The following is a 13877-nucleotide window of genomic DNA, read 5'->3' as shown; positions in this document are numbered from 1 at the left end:
GATACCAGCCACAGATCTGTTTAACTTTCCAGCCGACTGACACACACACAATCATGAATGAAAAGCAAACAGTGGAAAATAACGCCTTTCACCTCCTTGTACTCTGCAGGAGCAGCTCACGGCTGCAGCCTGGTTTCCCCAAGGGACACAGCTCTATAATGGAGTGTCCTGTCTGTGGCCTCTCACACACTAGCTGCCAGAGGCTGCAGTTTTTAAGTAAAGCTTCGAAGTGGGACCAGAGGCCATCCACAGGAAGCTAGTCCAAGCATATGGAGAAAGGGTCCGTGGTATCTGAGCATTCAGAATAAGAGTGTGCCTGTCAGTAACAGGCAGAGGACCTCCTGTCAAGGCAAGGGACTCTGTAGAGGTCAAGGCCTGCCGCCTCTATGTAGGAAGTCCCTTCCAGGGCTGCCCAGCTCACCGAAGCTGCAGCATGCTCTAAAGTTTCCCAGACCGAGACAGGTCAACTGTTGGAATCAAGTTCTGGTTAGGAACCTGGGGAAGGCCTGAGACTGCGTTTCCAGCAGGCTGTCAGGAAATGGGGTGATGGAGCTGGGATGGGTCTACTTTTGGCACCCAGCACCTGGCTCTGGCGCACAGGACATGGCAGCTGCCCTGCGCCCGGTCTGCAGGCCCTTAACTGCCTTCTCTTCCCCAGGGGAGGAGCGCCCCCGGGAGCCCCCGGGCCCGGTGGAGGCCCAGGCGCCGGGCGGGGCGGAGGCCAGCGGGAGGACCAGCCGTCGACGCTGGACATGCTCGCGGGCGCAGCTGCACAAGACCTTCTGGGGCGTGGCCGTGGTGCTGTGCGTGTGCGCCTCCTGGGCCGGCTCCACGCAACTCGCCAAGCTCACCTTCGCCAAGTTCGACGCGCCCTTCACCCTCACCTGGTTTGCCACCAATTGGAACTTTTTGTTCTTTCCGTTGTACTACGCGGGGCATGTCTGCAAGTCCACTGAGAAGCAGTCTGTGAAGCAGAGATACAGGTAGGCCCTCCTGACCCTGACCATCTGTCCCGGGCAGTCCCAGGACGCTTGCCCATGTGGGAGGTGGGAGCCAGGGACAGTCTGAATGCACCTGCTCATTCACTGGGCCAGGACCAGAGTCCTCCTCACCCTGGCTGGTGAGCCTCTGCCCCCACCTCCAGCCCACAGCCCTACCAGCTGCTTCCTTTCTGTGAAGCAGGAGCAGGCAGTACCCTCCAGAGGGGCCTGAGTACTTCCCAGGTATCGAGGAATGGAGCAGAGCTCCTCCCAGCTGGGATGAGGACCTTGAGTCCCTGGAGCCAGGTGCCTGGGAGCAAGACATTGGCTCCTTTGGTATGTGATTGCAAGGTCTGGGCGTCTGCAGTGTGGAGACCAGAAGCAGAGCAGTGTGTAGACTTCGTTGACTACATTGCACATGGGATTGATGCCCCTTTCCAAATAAGCCCAGAAACCTGACCCCATCTCAGTCTGCAACAGCCCGACTCCCACCAAGGCCCCAACCCTCCCTTGGAGCCCCATTGTTGGTGTTGATCCCCAGCTCCTCCAGCTGATAGTGCACCTCATGTTGCCCAGGTGGAGAACCATGTGGGCTGTCAAGGACTGGCTCAAGTCTGTCTCAGTCAAAAACCCCAAGAAAGACTGCTGGCCAAGGTGTCACCATAGGCCCTGGAAACTTGTCTTTTATTAGTCCCAGAGGTGAACAGAAATTTCAAGGTGATGACAACCAGTGCCTTCTTCTTCCCCACCTCATCCCACCCCACCCCAACACATACCCCTACAAAATGGCCAAGTCCTGTTGAATGTCCACTTCAAACCTAGCCCTGTCCTGAAGTTGCCCTCCCAAGCCACAGATTAACTAAGCCCATCACTGGAGCCAAGGAGGAAAGCGGTTTGGAAATGGAATTCTAGATTGGGATCAGAATTCTCTTGGGAATTCACCACTCTGTCCCCAGAGACTGAGATGCAGGTGCCATAGTCCTTAAAGGTTCTGGCTCCCTTAGAAGACCAGTTTGTAAAGTAGAGCAGGAATTCTGGAGGAACAGACCCTGGGGAGCCACCCTCAATCAGCTGAGACACCCAGCCAGCCTTGTATGTCCCCTCAGTGGAAAGGGTTTGGGGCAAATGTTGGGGATGAGGTGTGGTGCACAGAGCCCTGGACTGGGGCATCCTCAGGGCTGACTTCAACCAGTTGCTCAGAGCCAGCTGGAAATTGCCAAGAAGGCACTGAATGCCCCTAGCAGAGGCCTGAAAGCAAGTCTCATGCCCTTTCTCCACAACGAACTGGAGGAGCAGAGATGGAGGCTCCTTGCTGGCATCAGCTGCTCCTGCTGGAAGGACCCCCTCTTCAACAGTAGCCACTGACCTGAGCAGATGCCATGGCTGTGCCTGGGGACAAGGCTGGCACTGTGGCCACTTAGGGCAGCCCCAGCAACATTTAGACTGTTGGGCTGGAAACCACACCTAAGGAGTGAAGCTCAGTGGTGGTTGAAAGATCAAGGTAGGGAAAAAGAAATGTCACTGAAAGGGGCCCATTTTGCATGAAAAGACAGCACTCCTTGACTTCAGTCGGTGCCTTCCTATACAAAGCATCCAGAAAGAATTTAGAAAACCTTGCAGGGACTGGTGCATTCACTAGAGAAAGTGGGGGAGTTTGCAGAATTCTCCGTTGATTAGTGAAGCCACTTAAAACTGAGCCCAGTTTCTCTCACAAAGCTCAGCTCTATTTGCCAATAAAAATCTTTCTAATTGTTAGCCTGTGGCTGAGCAGAGCTGCTCATTTTCCAGCCAGGTTTGGATATTCAGTGAAGCCATGCATGCCATGAGAAGGGAGAAGAGTCTCCTCTAGGAGGGGAGAGAAGAATTTGAATGTCACTACAGACCCTCCTAAGGAAACCATGACTGTCACAGCTCAGATGGGGAGTGCTTTCAACAACTTTTGCATTGCCAGAATGGAGGAACACTGAAATGACATCTTCTATCTTCATGCGTTTATCAGAGTTAATGAGAGAGAGCAGATGTAGGACCTGCTGAGGAGATGGATCCTTGGCTAGCAGTCTTAGCAGGGGGCTGGTAGACAGGAGGCCAGAAAACACCCATTGCACAGAGAGTGGCCTAGCAGACAAGCTGGCTTTCCTTAGTTATTAGGAAGCAGTCAGATGGAAGTTTCTTTCTCCAAGCCCTCTCCGACTCAGCTGCTATCCCCAGATGAAGCCATAGAAGGCAGGTGCAGCAGAGAGGGAGGTGAAAGTCCCTGGCTCAGAGCTCCTTGGGCTTGCCAGCCAGGCCATCGGACGCAGGGCTTCTGGGTGGCGTGAGAGGCTGCCCTCCTGGGGAGCATCCAGGATAGCCGGTGCTGCTGGACGGCAGGCTGCACTGTGACCCTAATGGCTCTGGAGTTGTTGAGTCTCAGTTATCAGTTTTTAAAAATGCTGATGATCTGACCCAGTGTAGGATCCAGACTCACCTGGCTACATGGAACTGACTGTGACTTGCTGTTGCAGCCCTGGTCCTTTGCCACTGGGGAGGGAAGCTCTATGGACATGCCATTTAAGCTCTCTGAGCTTTAGATGCCCACTTATAAATAGATGATTCAGACCTCGCCTTGTGCAAAATATTGCTGTGTGATCTTATCTGAAGTACCCTCTTATCTGCTGTCCACCACATAAATGCAGAGAAGTGTGTGCTATGACTCCTGTGGGCTGAATAGAAGGGTGCACCAGGGCTTTGCTCATCCGCCGCCTTGCGGTGGCCCATTCAAACTGCAGAGAGCTGACCCCGAGGTACCACACTCTGGTTCTCCTTGAGAAATCAACCTGCAGCCTGGTGGCTGCACAGGACATCCTAGAACACTGGCCAGGGTGCTCACGATCAGACACTGGAGTCAGAAATTAGAACCCGAGTGACAGATCTCTCAGCACCACTGACCTGGGATTTTGGCCCTTGACTTGGGGTGGTCCCAGCTCCTGGAGCACAGTGGGTGCCTCCCTCCCCCACGAGGGGCACTCCACCGTGTCTTTCCTAATGCTCGCTGACAGCTGTCTGACCTCACTGGATGGCCACAGGATGCCCCGAGGAAGCATCAGTGCCCAGAACTTGGGGACAGCAAAGACAGCTCCAGCCAAGGAAAAGCTTAAGTGCACTGAGTATCGCAGTCTCCTGGACAGCTGTGCACGGCATCCAGGGTGGTGAGGATTCAGAGGAAGGCCACACCAGCTCTGCAGCCTGGAGATACTGTCAAGAGAGGTGTGAGGACACACAACCTCTGGGTCTTCTGACCCTGGGAGAGAAGGATGGCTTCCCAGGCCCCAGTGGCTGCTACCACCAGCAGAATCCAGGCAGAAGCAGATGTGGTGCATTTGCAGTCATGTCAGAGGGTCTTCTGGGAGCTTCCAGCAGCAGTGACCTGTTCTCTGCTATCATGTAGCTACCCAATAAAGGTCACCGTGGTGGAAGTCTGGTGCAGTGGCAACAGATGTTGTCCTCTGCCTGCTGTAGTGCCAACCTTTTGTAAGCCAGCCAGTTGGCTCTGCCCAGGCACTGTAATGCCATTCAGAGCCGAGGAAGGGGGAGGGAAACTTGGATCTCTTGCAGTGCTACCCAAGGCTGGTGTGTGTACCTAGCTATACAGATTGCCAAGGAACTATTTGGGTCTTGTGGCTGTTCAGAGTCTAAGGAGCAGAGTGGAGTAGTTCCAACCTAGAGGTTGGTTTGTACTGTAATGGTTACCATGTCTTCTCTAGGAGATGTGCTAGGGATGCAATGATAAATTATCCCTGTCCCCAAGGATCCTCCAAATCTGGTAAACTAGGCAGGGTGTGTGCTGGGGAGTCGGGGCAGAAGCCTGGGTGCGTGTGTCCTGGCAGAGTGGAAAGGTTTGTGGGAGGAAGTGAGCCAGGAAGAGCAGATGGCCCACCAGCCGCTGAAGGAGGAGGTCAAGAACTCCCACGCAGACGGAGATGGAGCCCAAGGGAGGGCTCCCAAGAGTGTAGGAAGTGAGGCAGGAGGAAGGGCAGATGCTGGCAAGCCTCCTGCACCCTGCAGAGGAGCTTTGGCTCTGGCACATTTGTGGCAAGGACCATCAGAGGGATGATCAGGTTGGATCTTTAGAAATCCGTTGCTCCTGCTGCTGTGTGGAGTGTGAGATAGAGCCAGCTGCAGATTGCCCAGTTCACCAAACTCTTCCTCCACGTCGGTGTGCCCAGGGCATGCAGGCAGATGTGGATGGCACGGACGTTGCTCCTGACCCTAAGGAGCTCACAACCAAATGGGAGAGAAGCCCAGGCCAAAACAGTAGGATGAAGGAGGAGGTGGGCAATGGAGGGGACCAGACTGTCTTGACTGAAGCTTGGGCTCCAGCACAGGGTGGAGTGGATCTCAAGCTTCACAGGCAGATGGAGACGCAGGTGGGAAGCACTCTGGGGCCAGCCCACAGCTGAGGCTTTAGTCTCTAGGCACTGGGGGCTCCAAAAGCTTTTGAGCAAATCTGCTCCGGTCAGAGCTGCTTGGATTCATGAAGCTAATTTTAACTGGTACCACAAATGTTCCCATCTCATGTTAAGAGGTGGGATGACTGTCAGGTGTCTTTTTGGTGTGAGGGGGGTGCCTAGTTCCTGAGTAAGAACTTTGAGTGCAAATCTTGAAATATTACAGGACCAGGTCTCTTGCTTTGAACTGCCAACTTCCTCTTCAGCCTTCAGCAAGATCTTGTGTTGGTGAAAATCATTTCACAACTGTCATTTCCATCAAACTCCAGGATTCTGAAAATAAGTGGGAAATCTTCTTTCCAGGGAGTATTTGTACACATTTTCAGGCCCAGCGGTGGGTGCCCTGTGGCAAGGACCATCAGAGGGATGATCAGGTTGGATCTTTAGAAATGTGTCTCCCTGCCCCATCAGGCCTCACCCTTGGTGGCTTTTTTTTCTTTTCCTTTCTGGAGGGAGCCCCAGACACAATCCAGCCTGTTCCCACCAACAGCTGTTCATCAGGTGGAAGCCCCTCTGAAATCTGTCAGAGGGGCCCCTCCAAGCTGGGGGTTGGAGGTGCTCTGTCATTCCCCTGGACCTGCCAAGGGCCTTCTGTGTGCCAGGGCTGCTCCTGGCACGGGAATATTTCATGACCATAAGAAAGGAGGAGTCCTGCCTTGTGGAGCTTGCTTCTAGCAGGAGAGGAGTGGTGAACAGAGGGGACAGTGTGCCAGATGGTGTTGAGGCTGCAGGGGAAGATGGGGCCAGGGTGCTGGAGGGGAAGCCTTGGCCCCTGCCTGGAGCCTGTCTGAGCCTGTGCTCGCCGGCACCTCCTGCCTCAAGCCCTATTGTGGCCTAGGATCCTTCCTTGGTGAGCCTCCACTGACTGCCTCCACTGCCCAGCCCCGCCGAGCACTGAGGTGGACGCCAAACAATTGGAACCAATGGGAAAAGGAGCCCCTTTGTGCCAGGAGTCTAGTGGCAAGGAGGCCTGACTCTCTTGGCCTCCAGTGGAGTCCAAGAGCCTATTCTACTCACTAGCTCAGCAGCTGGGGTGAAGGAAGGGATAAAAAATCATGGGTTGGTCCCCCTGTCTCCACAGTCCCTCCTAGCACACACACAGCCATCCAGTTCCCTGTCTATTCCCCAAGGACTGACAACCTATAAAATGGTGCACTTCATCCACAGCCCTTCAGCTGATGTCCTTGTCCTTCGTCTGATTTGTAACTGCTTTAGAAGAAATGGATGCAATGATTGGGTGCTGCAGTCTGTAATTTGGCCCATGTCTTTAGCCTGGGTCAGTAATGGTGATTATGCATGAGTATCCTCATGCCAGGAGATTTTGGTCAGGCTGTGCTGGGACAATTAGCATCCCCACACACATGCACACACACACATGCATATACACACACACATGTAGGTAGTCAACTGAGCAGCCGTTGTCAGGTACAGCTGCCGCAGAGCACGTCATCAGTGCTTCATGGCTAAGTGGGAGGTCACAAGGGCCTGGGATCCGTGAAGGCTGCATAGGTTTGGTATTCAAGGATGCATCCGTGCGTAAACAGGGGAGCGTGGTCCACCTGCCCCATCGCCTTCCTGCGCCTATGCTGGGCCGCCACTCTGCAGGGTCTTTCTTCCGTCCTGTGGTCATGCCTCATAGCTTAGCTCCTTTGTTTCCCTTCCGGCTTCTCCTCCCCGCCCCCTGCACTTCAGTAAACAGCTCTGGCTTCACCCCAATGAGCCCGAATGGCAGCCCAGCATCCCACAGACAAGTCCAGAGTGTCATATTCCACGAGTGACTTTGGACCCTGAGGCAAGGCGGAACTGCTGCTCTGCCTCCTGGCCACCTTTGTTTTCCTCTTGAGTCACCTTGCCTGCCAGCCCCAGGTACCTAAGGCTCTGTTAAACCTTGACCAGGTAACAGGGTCTGACCTGGAGGTTCTGCAGTTCCAGGTCATCCTCCGTGTACTTTCAGAGTCTGTTTAGTTCAGCTGCAGCAGGGTTATTTCAATCATGTTGAAATTTTGCAAAAGGTCAGTTCCAGTTCTTCTGGATGTGTAAGATGTGGGTTTAAAGAGGGCAGCTAAAGGGCTGGGCTGGGGCTCAGTGGTAAAGTGCTTGCCTAGCATGTATGAGGTACTGGGTTTGATCCTCAGAACCACATGAAAAAAATGAACAAAAACCTAAAGGTATTGCGTTCATCTGTAACTCAAAAAAATTTTAAAAAGACGGCAGGTAAATAACTTCCATGTCAGTGTACTTATGGCTTTTGGGGGTTCAAAAATCCCCAGGCTGGAATTTTCAGGAAGAGCTTTGGCGATATTTTTAGCACAAAGTGCCAAGGTCCCTGTGAAGATGTTCAAAGTCAGTGTAACGGGGGCTCAGAAGGTGGAAAGCAAGAAAGGGTAACTTCCCAGAGGAGGGGTCTTGAGGAGCTGTTAGTGTCTGCATAAGCCAGATAACAAGGGTTCATTTGCAGCTTGCAAAGGGCACCAGGAATCAGTGCAGGTATGTACAGGTGTGTGGGCGTGACCAAGAGGCTGAGGCCCATCCAATGTCACCTGGTAAGACTAAGCCATTTCTTACTTTCCATGTGATTCTTATTCATAGAGTCAAGGCTAGTGAACTAGCTCAGAGGCACATTGAGCCTTAAAACTCTCACATTTAGCAAGATGTTTTAAAAGATCATCTTCTAAAGACTTAGAAATATCTGAAAGGGATCTAAAATCTAAATCATTCAAATTATCAAAGAGGTCACAGATGCTCTAAGAAAGAGGGTAAGATGCCTTGTTATCTTCAGCCCTGGACCTTTCCATAATGATACCAAGAAAAGATGGATTGATGTTCTTTCCTCATTGGAAGGAACTTGGAGGCAGCACCCAAGCAAGGTTGTGCAACAGTGGGGAGAGAGCCCATGCTGGGAACACTGTGACACACAGGCTGGCCATTAAATAGCTGGGATTGGAAACCACACTGTCTTCATCTGATGCATGAATATAGGAAAAATCAACTAAAAACTCTAAGCCTTAGCTGTTACCTGAAAATTGAAGACTATACTACCTGCTTTTGAGGGTTGCTATTGGGATCCATACCCCTCCCCTGGGTTCCATGGTTCCTGTGTGGATCATGTGTTTAACTGGAACAGAATTAAGTGTGATTGTGTGAATAAATTCCCAAACTGGTTCAGAGACTTCCTACCCATATTTGCAACTTCAAAATGTGTATCCCAAAACTCATACAAGCCATGGCTCCTGCTCTCTATAGGTTGTAAAATGATCATGGTTATTATAATGATGATGATTATAGTGGTGGTGATGGTGGTGGTACTGGTAATGTTCATGGCTTTTATGATAATGATGATGGTGGTGGTAGTGACGATGGTGGTGGTTGTGATGGTAGTGATGGTTATAATAATGATGATGATGATGTTCATGGTGACGTTGGTCATGGTGATAGTAATGGAGTTGGTCGTGGTAGTGGTGGAAGAGTTCCTGGTGGTGATGGTTATGATACTGATGGTGATGGTAGTGGTAGTGATTGATGATGGTGGTTGTGATGGTGGTGATGGGTATGATAACTATGATGATGTGGTAGTAGTGATGTTGATCATGGGGATGATAATGGTGATGGTGATGACAATGGTGGTGATGGTAGTGATGGTGATGATGGTGGTAGTGAGATGGTGATAGTGATAATGATGACGGTGGTGATAGTGTGTTGATGGTGGTGATGATGGTGGCAGTGGTGGTAGCGGGGTGATGATGATGATGATGTGTAGTCCCAAATGATGAGTCTTTCTCCTAATGAGCATGGGTCTTGCAGCTGGTGTCCAGCCCACATCAGGGAGGCCAACACTGGGCTCTGTCATTATTTTAGATTGCATGGGGGAGACATGTTTCTTGACAGAGATGAGCTTTGACAAGTCTGACAGGAAAAGGGGCGAGAACTGATGTGGAGTAGGCCAACACTGTGTTGTTGTTCTAGAACATGAACCAGAGCCTGAGGAAGTACGAGGTGATGCATTGTCTAGAAGATCAGGTCCTCTCAAGCTCTTGATGCTCTTATATTTTTGAAAGCTGAAAAACAAAAAGGGGAAAACCTTCTGCTACCCTGCAGACACAACAAGGGGCCACAGCAGACACGCCCCTTGTCCCATCACTTTTCTCCTGCTGGCTCTGCTGTGGCCGTGCTGATTCAGCACTTGCTACCTGGGGTGCCCAGCCCACCCTTGCAGGGAGCCCAGCTGGTAGTGTTTCCCACAGCACTCTCCCTGTTCCCTATGCGGCCTTTGAGCACCCTCGAGTGCCAGACCTACACTGGGTCCCAGAGTCACACAGAGAAGGAGGCCACACGCAGAGGAAGGGTCTTGGGCTTTGCATCAGGCCGGCCTGAGCTCTGGGGCCCACTGCGTACAGACTGCACGACTGTGGTAAATTCTCTGGCTGAGGGCTCCCTACCTCCCACTTCCTTGTATTGAAGTTGGGAACGCTAATTCCTGTGTACACCACGTGGGCTCCAGGGTTTGGACTGCAGATCACCTGGCCCAGAACTCAAGCCTTGGACAGTGCTGAGGTAGTGGTCCCTGCTCCTGCTGCAGGAGCGGTGATTCCTTTGATGGTAGCAATTAGTTGTCACTGGCCTTTCCCTTAATCGCCTTTCTGCACATGCCCTCTCTCTTTGGAAATTTCATTTCTAATTGAGCCACAGGACAAAAGAATTAATTTGCCATTGGACTTTCTCCTGTTATTTCAGTATGTTCTTCTACCTGAGCCTTCCTCAGTGAAGAAATTGGGATCCAATAGGAAAAGGAGTCACTGGAAATTGCTACGCCCACTTTTTAAAGCAAAGTTGAACCACATCCTTTATACAGCCAGTGTCCCTGCTGGTGCTTCATAGAGTCAGCTCCAGCTCACCAAAACAGAAGTGCACCATCCACAGGCAAGAGCCAGAGCAGTTGGGGCCACTTGCCCAGCGCCCTGGGCCAGGCCTCCCCTCCATGCCCAAGCCTACCACAGGCCTGGTCCTGAAAGGCGAGAGGGGGAAGGGGTGCCAGCTGAGGGTCCCTGGGAAACTTCCCTTGCATTTTCCAGCCTGGCCATTGTGTTCTGAGAGACAACCCCTGCTTGAGATGAGCTCCCTGTGTCTGAGAGTGTGAACTTGGCCTTGGGAAGCTCTTGGTTGTTTAGAGGGCATCCTGGCCTTGTGGCCACACCTCACACAGTCTAGGTGAGTTCCTCACAAAAGACAAAACATCTGACTGGCCAGAATAAGCTGCCTTTTCTGATGTTTGTGCAAATTCTATTCTGGTGCTTCCTGAACCTTTTAAAATAGTATTATAGTAATTACATTTACCTCAACGGCTGTTTTCAGCTTTAAGTGGAGAGAAAACAAATATGATTTACGTACTTAATGTCACATCAGAGTGCATCAGCATTGCTCACACTCTTCTCTCCTAAGTGCCTTATGTTATGACACTTAGGTTTAATGAGTTCCTCTCCATCATACATACATTATTAATTTATAACATAAAATAAATTAAAAGCCCTGGAAAAACTAAGGCTCCCCTGCTGCAGGAATACATCATTAAGACCGTTATTTGGCATTATTTTGCCACATGTTTCTCTGGGGGGAAAATGGAAGAGAATTTTTTTTCAAAGAAACATTCTAAGTGCTCCACCAACAAAATGGGAACAGGTTGTTAATAATTTATTGTGGATCTGTGTGGGTCTCTCCAATGCTCATGCTGTGTTTTGAGCACTCAGTCTTATTAAAGGTGGTAGAAGTTGGTGTGCTGAAGCCCAGCCCTCCCCAACTCATGGTGAGGATGTTTTCTCCCACGTACCGAGCACAGGAAATTGGCTAGAGAACAGAGAGTCTCATACGCAAGTGCAGAGTCCTCCATGGGGGGTGTGCGGAGCTGAGTAGATCTTCCCTAAGAGGAGGCTTGGGGCCATCTCAGGTTCCTGGCCAAATCCCCAGCTCTCAGGACAAAAGAATTAATTTGCCCTTGGACTTTCTTAGGAGTCCCAAGCAACTACTAGTGTCCATTTGACTTTGCCAGTGCAAAGCCAGACCGTTCTGAGGCATGGATGGGGAACTCTGCAGCCCAAATCCTGGGTCTCTGCTCCAGTGGAGGCTGCTATAGGGCAGGGATCACTAGCCAGGGACTTCATCTCCCAGCCTCCACATCACATTCCCCAAGTGGTGTGTGTCAACCACAGCAGATAAGAAAAGGTGGGCCTTGCCCACCCTCCTTTTCCCATGAATGCCCTGGCTTCAAAGATGATAAGAGGAATGTCCCCAAGGGGTCAAATGTCACCTGTCAAAGGCATGAATCAGAGCCATATGTCTGTGTTCCAGCCTCTGAAGGCGGGGTCTTGACAGGGCAGCCAGCTTGCTGATTAACGCTGTCTCCATCCCCCATCGCCACCGAGGGGCAGCCAGTCAGATCTGCATGCTGAGGATGTGCTCTCAGACCTCATCCCTGCCCGGAAGCTTCCACATGGCTTTACTTGATTTTATTCTGAGTATACTAATGTATTTAAAAGAGTATGTGAACATAAAGGGGCCATCTTTACATACCACAAGAACAGGGGCTGTGACAGTCTTGCTCACCTGCCTGTTCCAGCAGCATCCCTGGTGGGGTGCCAGGAGAGGGGCAGGAGGGGCGGTGAAGGTTGTGTCCTGCCCATGCTCACCATCAGAGCAGACACCCGCGCTGAAGCTAGCACTCAGCAGGGCAGCCACTTGCCACAGGCTGCCCTGTCCCTTCCATAATGGCTAGCTGGTCCAGCGTGGAAAGAACTCTTGAACTATAAAGTCGTTTTAGAGAAGGAACTGTTTGAATGTCAGACACTTTGAGAACATTACCCAGGTCTGAAATTGGTAGAGCCAGCCCAGGGACGTCCGGCTCCAGCCTCTGATTGGAGTGAGAGTGAAAACTCATTGCAGGAGGTTGAGGCTTCACCTTCACGTGGCTGGATTGTGACCTGCTCCTGACCTACATGCTCACTGAGCCCTGGAAGAGAGGGGTTTAGAGGACTACAGCATTCAGGGTCTTAAAATCTTGCTAACACTTAACCTGCTATGAGATTTGAGATTTTACTTTAGCTCCAGTCACTGCTGCTCTTTACAGAGACCTGCTACTGAGGCTCAGTCACAGCAAGGCAAGAACTGACCACCTGTGCATGTCCCTTCAGGGTGTGCTGATCATGCTGGCTGTCACCTACTACCTCAGCCAAGGCTGTCCACCTTAATACCTATATATGACCTCCTTGGGTAGCCTGGGCTTCTTCAAAACATGGTAGCTCAGGGCAGTGAGGCTCAGGGCCCCAAAGGTGTGTATCCCAGTGGACACAGCAAAGACTGCGTCCTTTAAAACCTAGCCTTAGACAGAGCAATAGTAACAAAAACAGCATGATACTGGTACCAAAACAGGCGGGTGGACCAATGGTACAGAATAGAGGACACAGAAACCAATCCACAATATTAGAACTATCTTATATTTGATAAAGGGGCTAAAAGCATGCAATGGAGGAAGGATAGCATCTTCAACAAATGGTGCTGGGAAAACTGGAAATCCATATGCAACAAAATGAAACTGAATCCCTTTCTCTCGCCATGCACAAAAGTTAACTCAAAATGGATCAAGGAGCTTGATATCAAATCAGAGACACAGCGTCTGATAGAAGAAAAAGTTGGCTACGATCTACATACTGTGGGGTCGGGCTCCAAATTCCTCAATAGGACACCCATAGCGCAAGAGTTAATAACTAGAATCAACAAATGGGACTTACTCAAACTAAAAAGTTTTTTTCTCAGCAAAAGAAACAATAAGAGAGGTAAATAGGGAGCCTACATCCTGGGAACAAATCTTTACTCCTCACACTTCAGATAGAGCCCTAATATCCAGAGTATACAAAGAACTCAAAAAATTAAACAATAAGAAAACAAATAACCCAATCAACAAATGGGCCAAGGACCTGAACAGACACTTCTCAGAGGAGGACATATAATCAATCAACAAGTACATGAAAAAATGCTCACCATCTCTAGCAGTCAGAGAAATGCAAATCAAAACCACCCTAAGATACCATCTCACACCAGTAAGATTGGCAGCCATTAGGAAGTCAAACAATAACAAGTGCTGGCGAGGATGTGGGGAAAAAGGTACACTTGCTCATTGTTGGTGGGACTGCAAATTGGTGCAGCCAATTTGGAAAGCAGTATGGAGATTTCTTGGAAAGCTGGGAATGGAACCACCATTTGACCCAGCTATTCCCCTTCTCGGTCTATTCCCTAAAGACCTAAAAAGAGCATACTACAGGGACACTGCTACATCGATGTTCATAGCAGCACAATTCACAATAGCAAGACTGTGGAACCAACCTAGATGCCCTTCAATAGACGAATGGATAAAAAAAATGTGGCA

General features: G+C 50.7%; 1 protein-coding gene across 3 annotated transcripts in view; it reads left to right on the top strand.

Annotated features, from left to right (window-relative positions):
* SLC35F3 (solute carrier family 35 member F3) overlaps window positions 1-13877 on the top strand; it is a 251211-nt gene that overhangs the window by 175615 nt on the left and 61719 nt on the right. For all 3 annotated transcript variants that reach the window (XM_081297091.1, XM_081297090.1, XM_081297092.1), the window contains one exon: window positions 659-983. In XM_081297091.1, the coding sequence (XP_081153217.1) occupies window positions 659-983 (325 nt within the window). The remainder of the gene's footprint in view (window positions 1-658; window positions 984-13877) is intronic.

This window comes from Spermophilus citellus, assembly GCF_964194105.1.
Source record: "Spermophilus citellus genome assembly, chromosome: 6".
NCBI classification, from domain to species: Eukaryota; Metazoa; Chordata; class Mammalia; order Rodentia; family Sciuridae; genus Spermophilus; species Spermophilus citellus.
The sequence above is the reverse complement of the archived record's forward strand: the minus strand, read 5'-3'. Positions and strand labels throughout refer to the sequence as shown.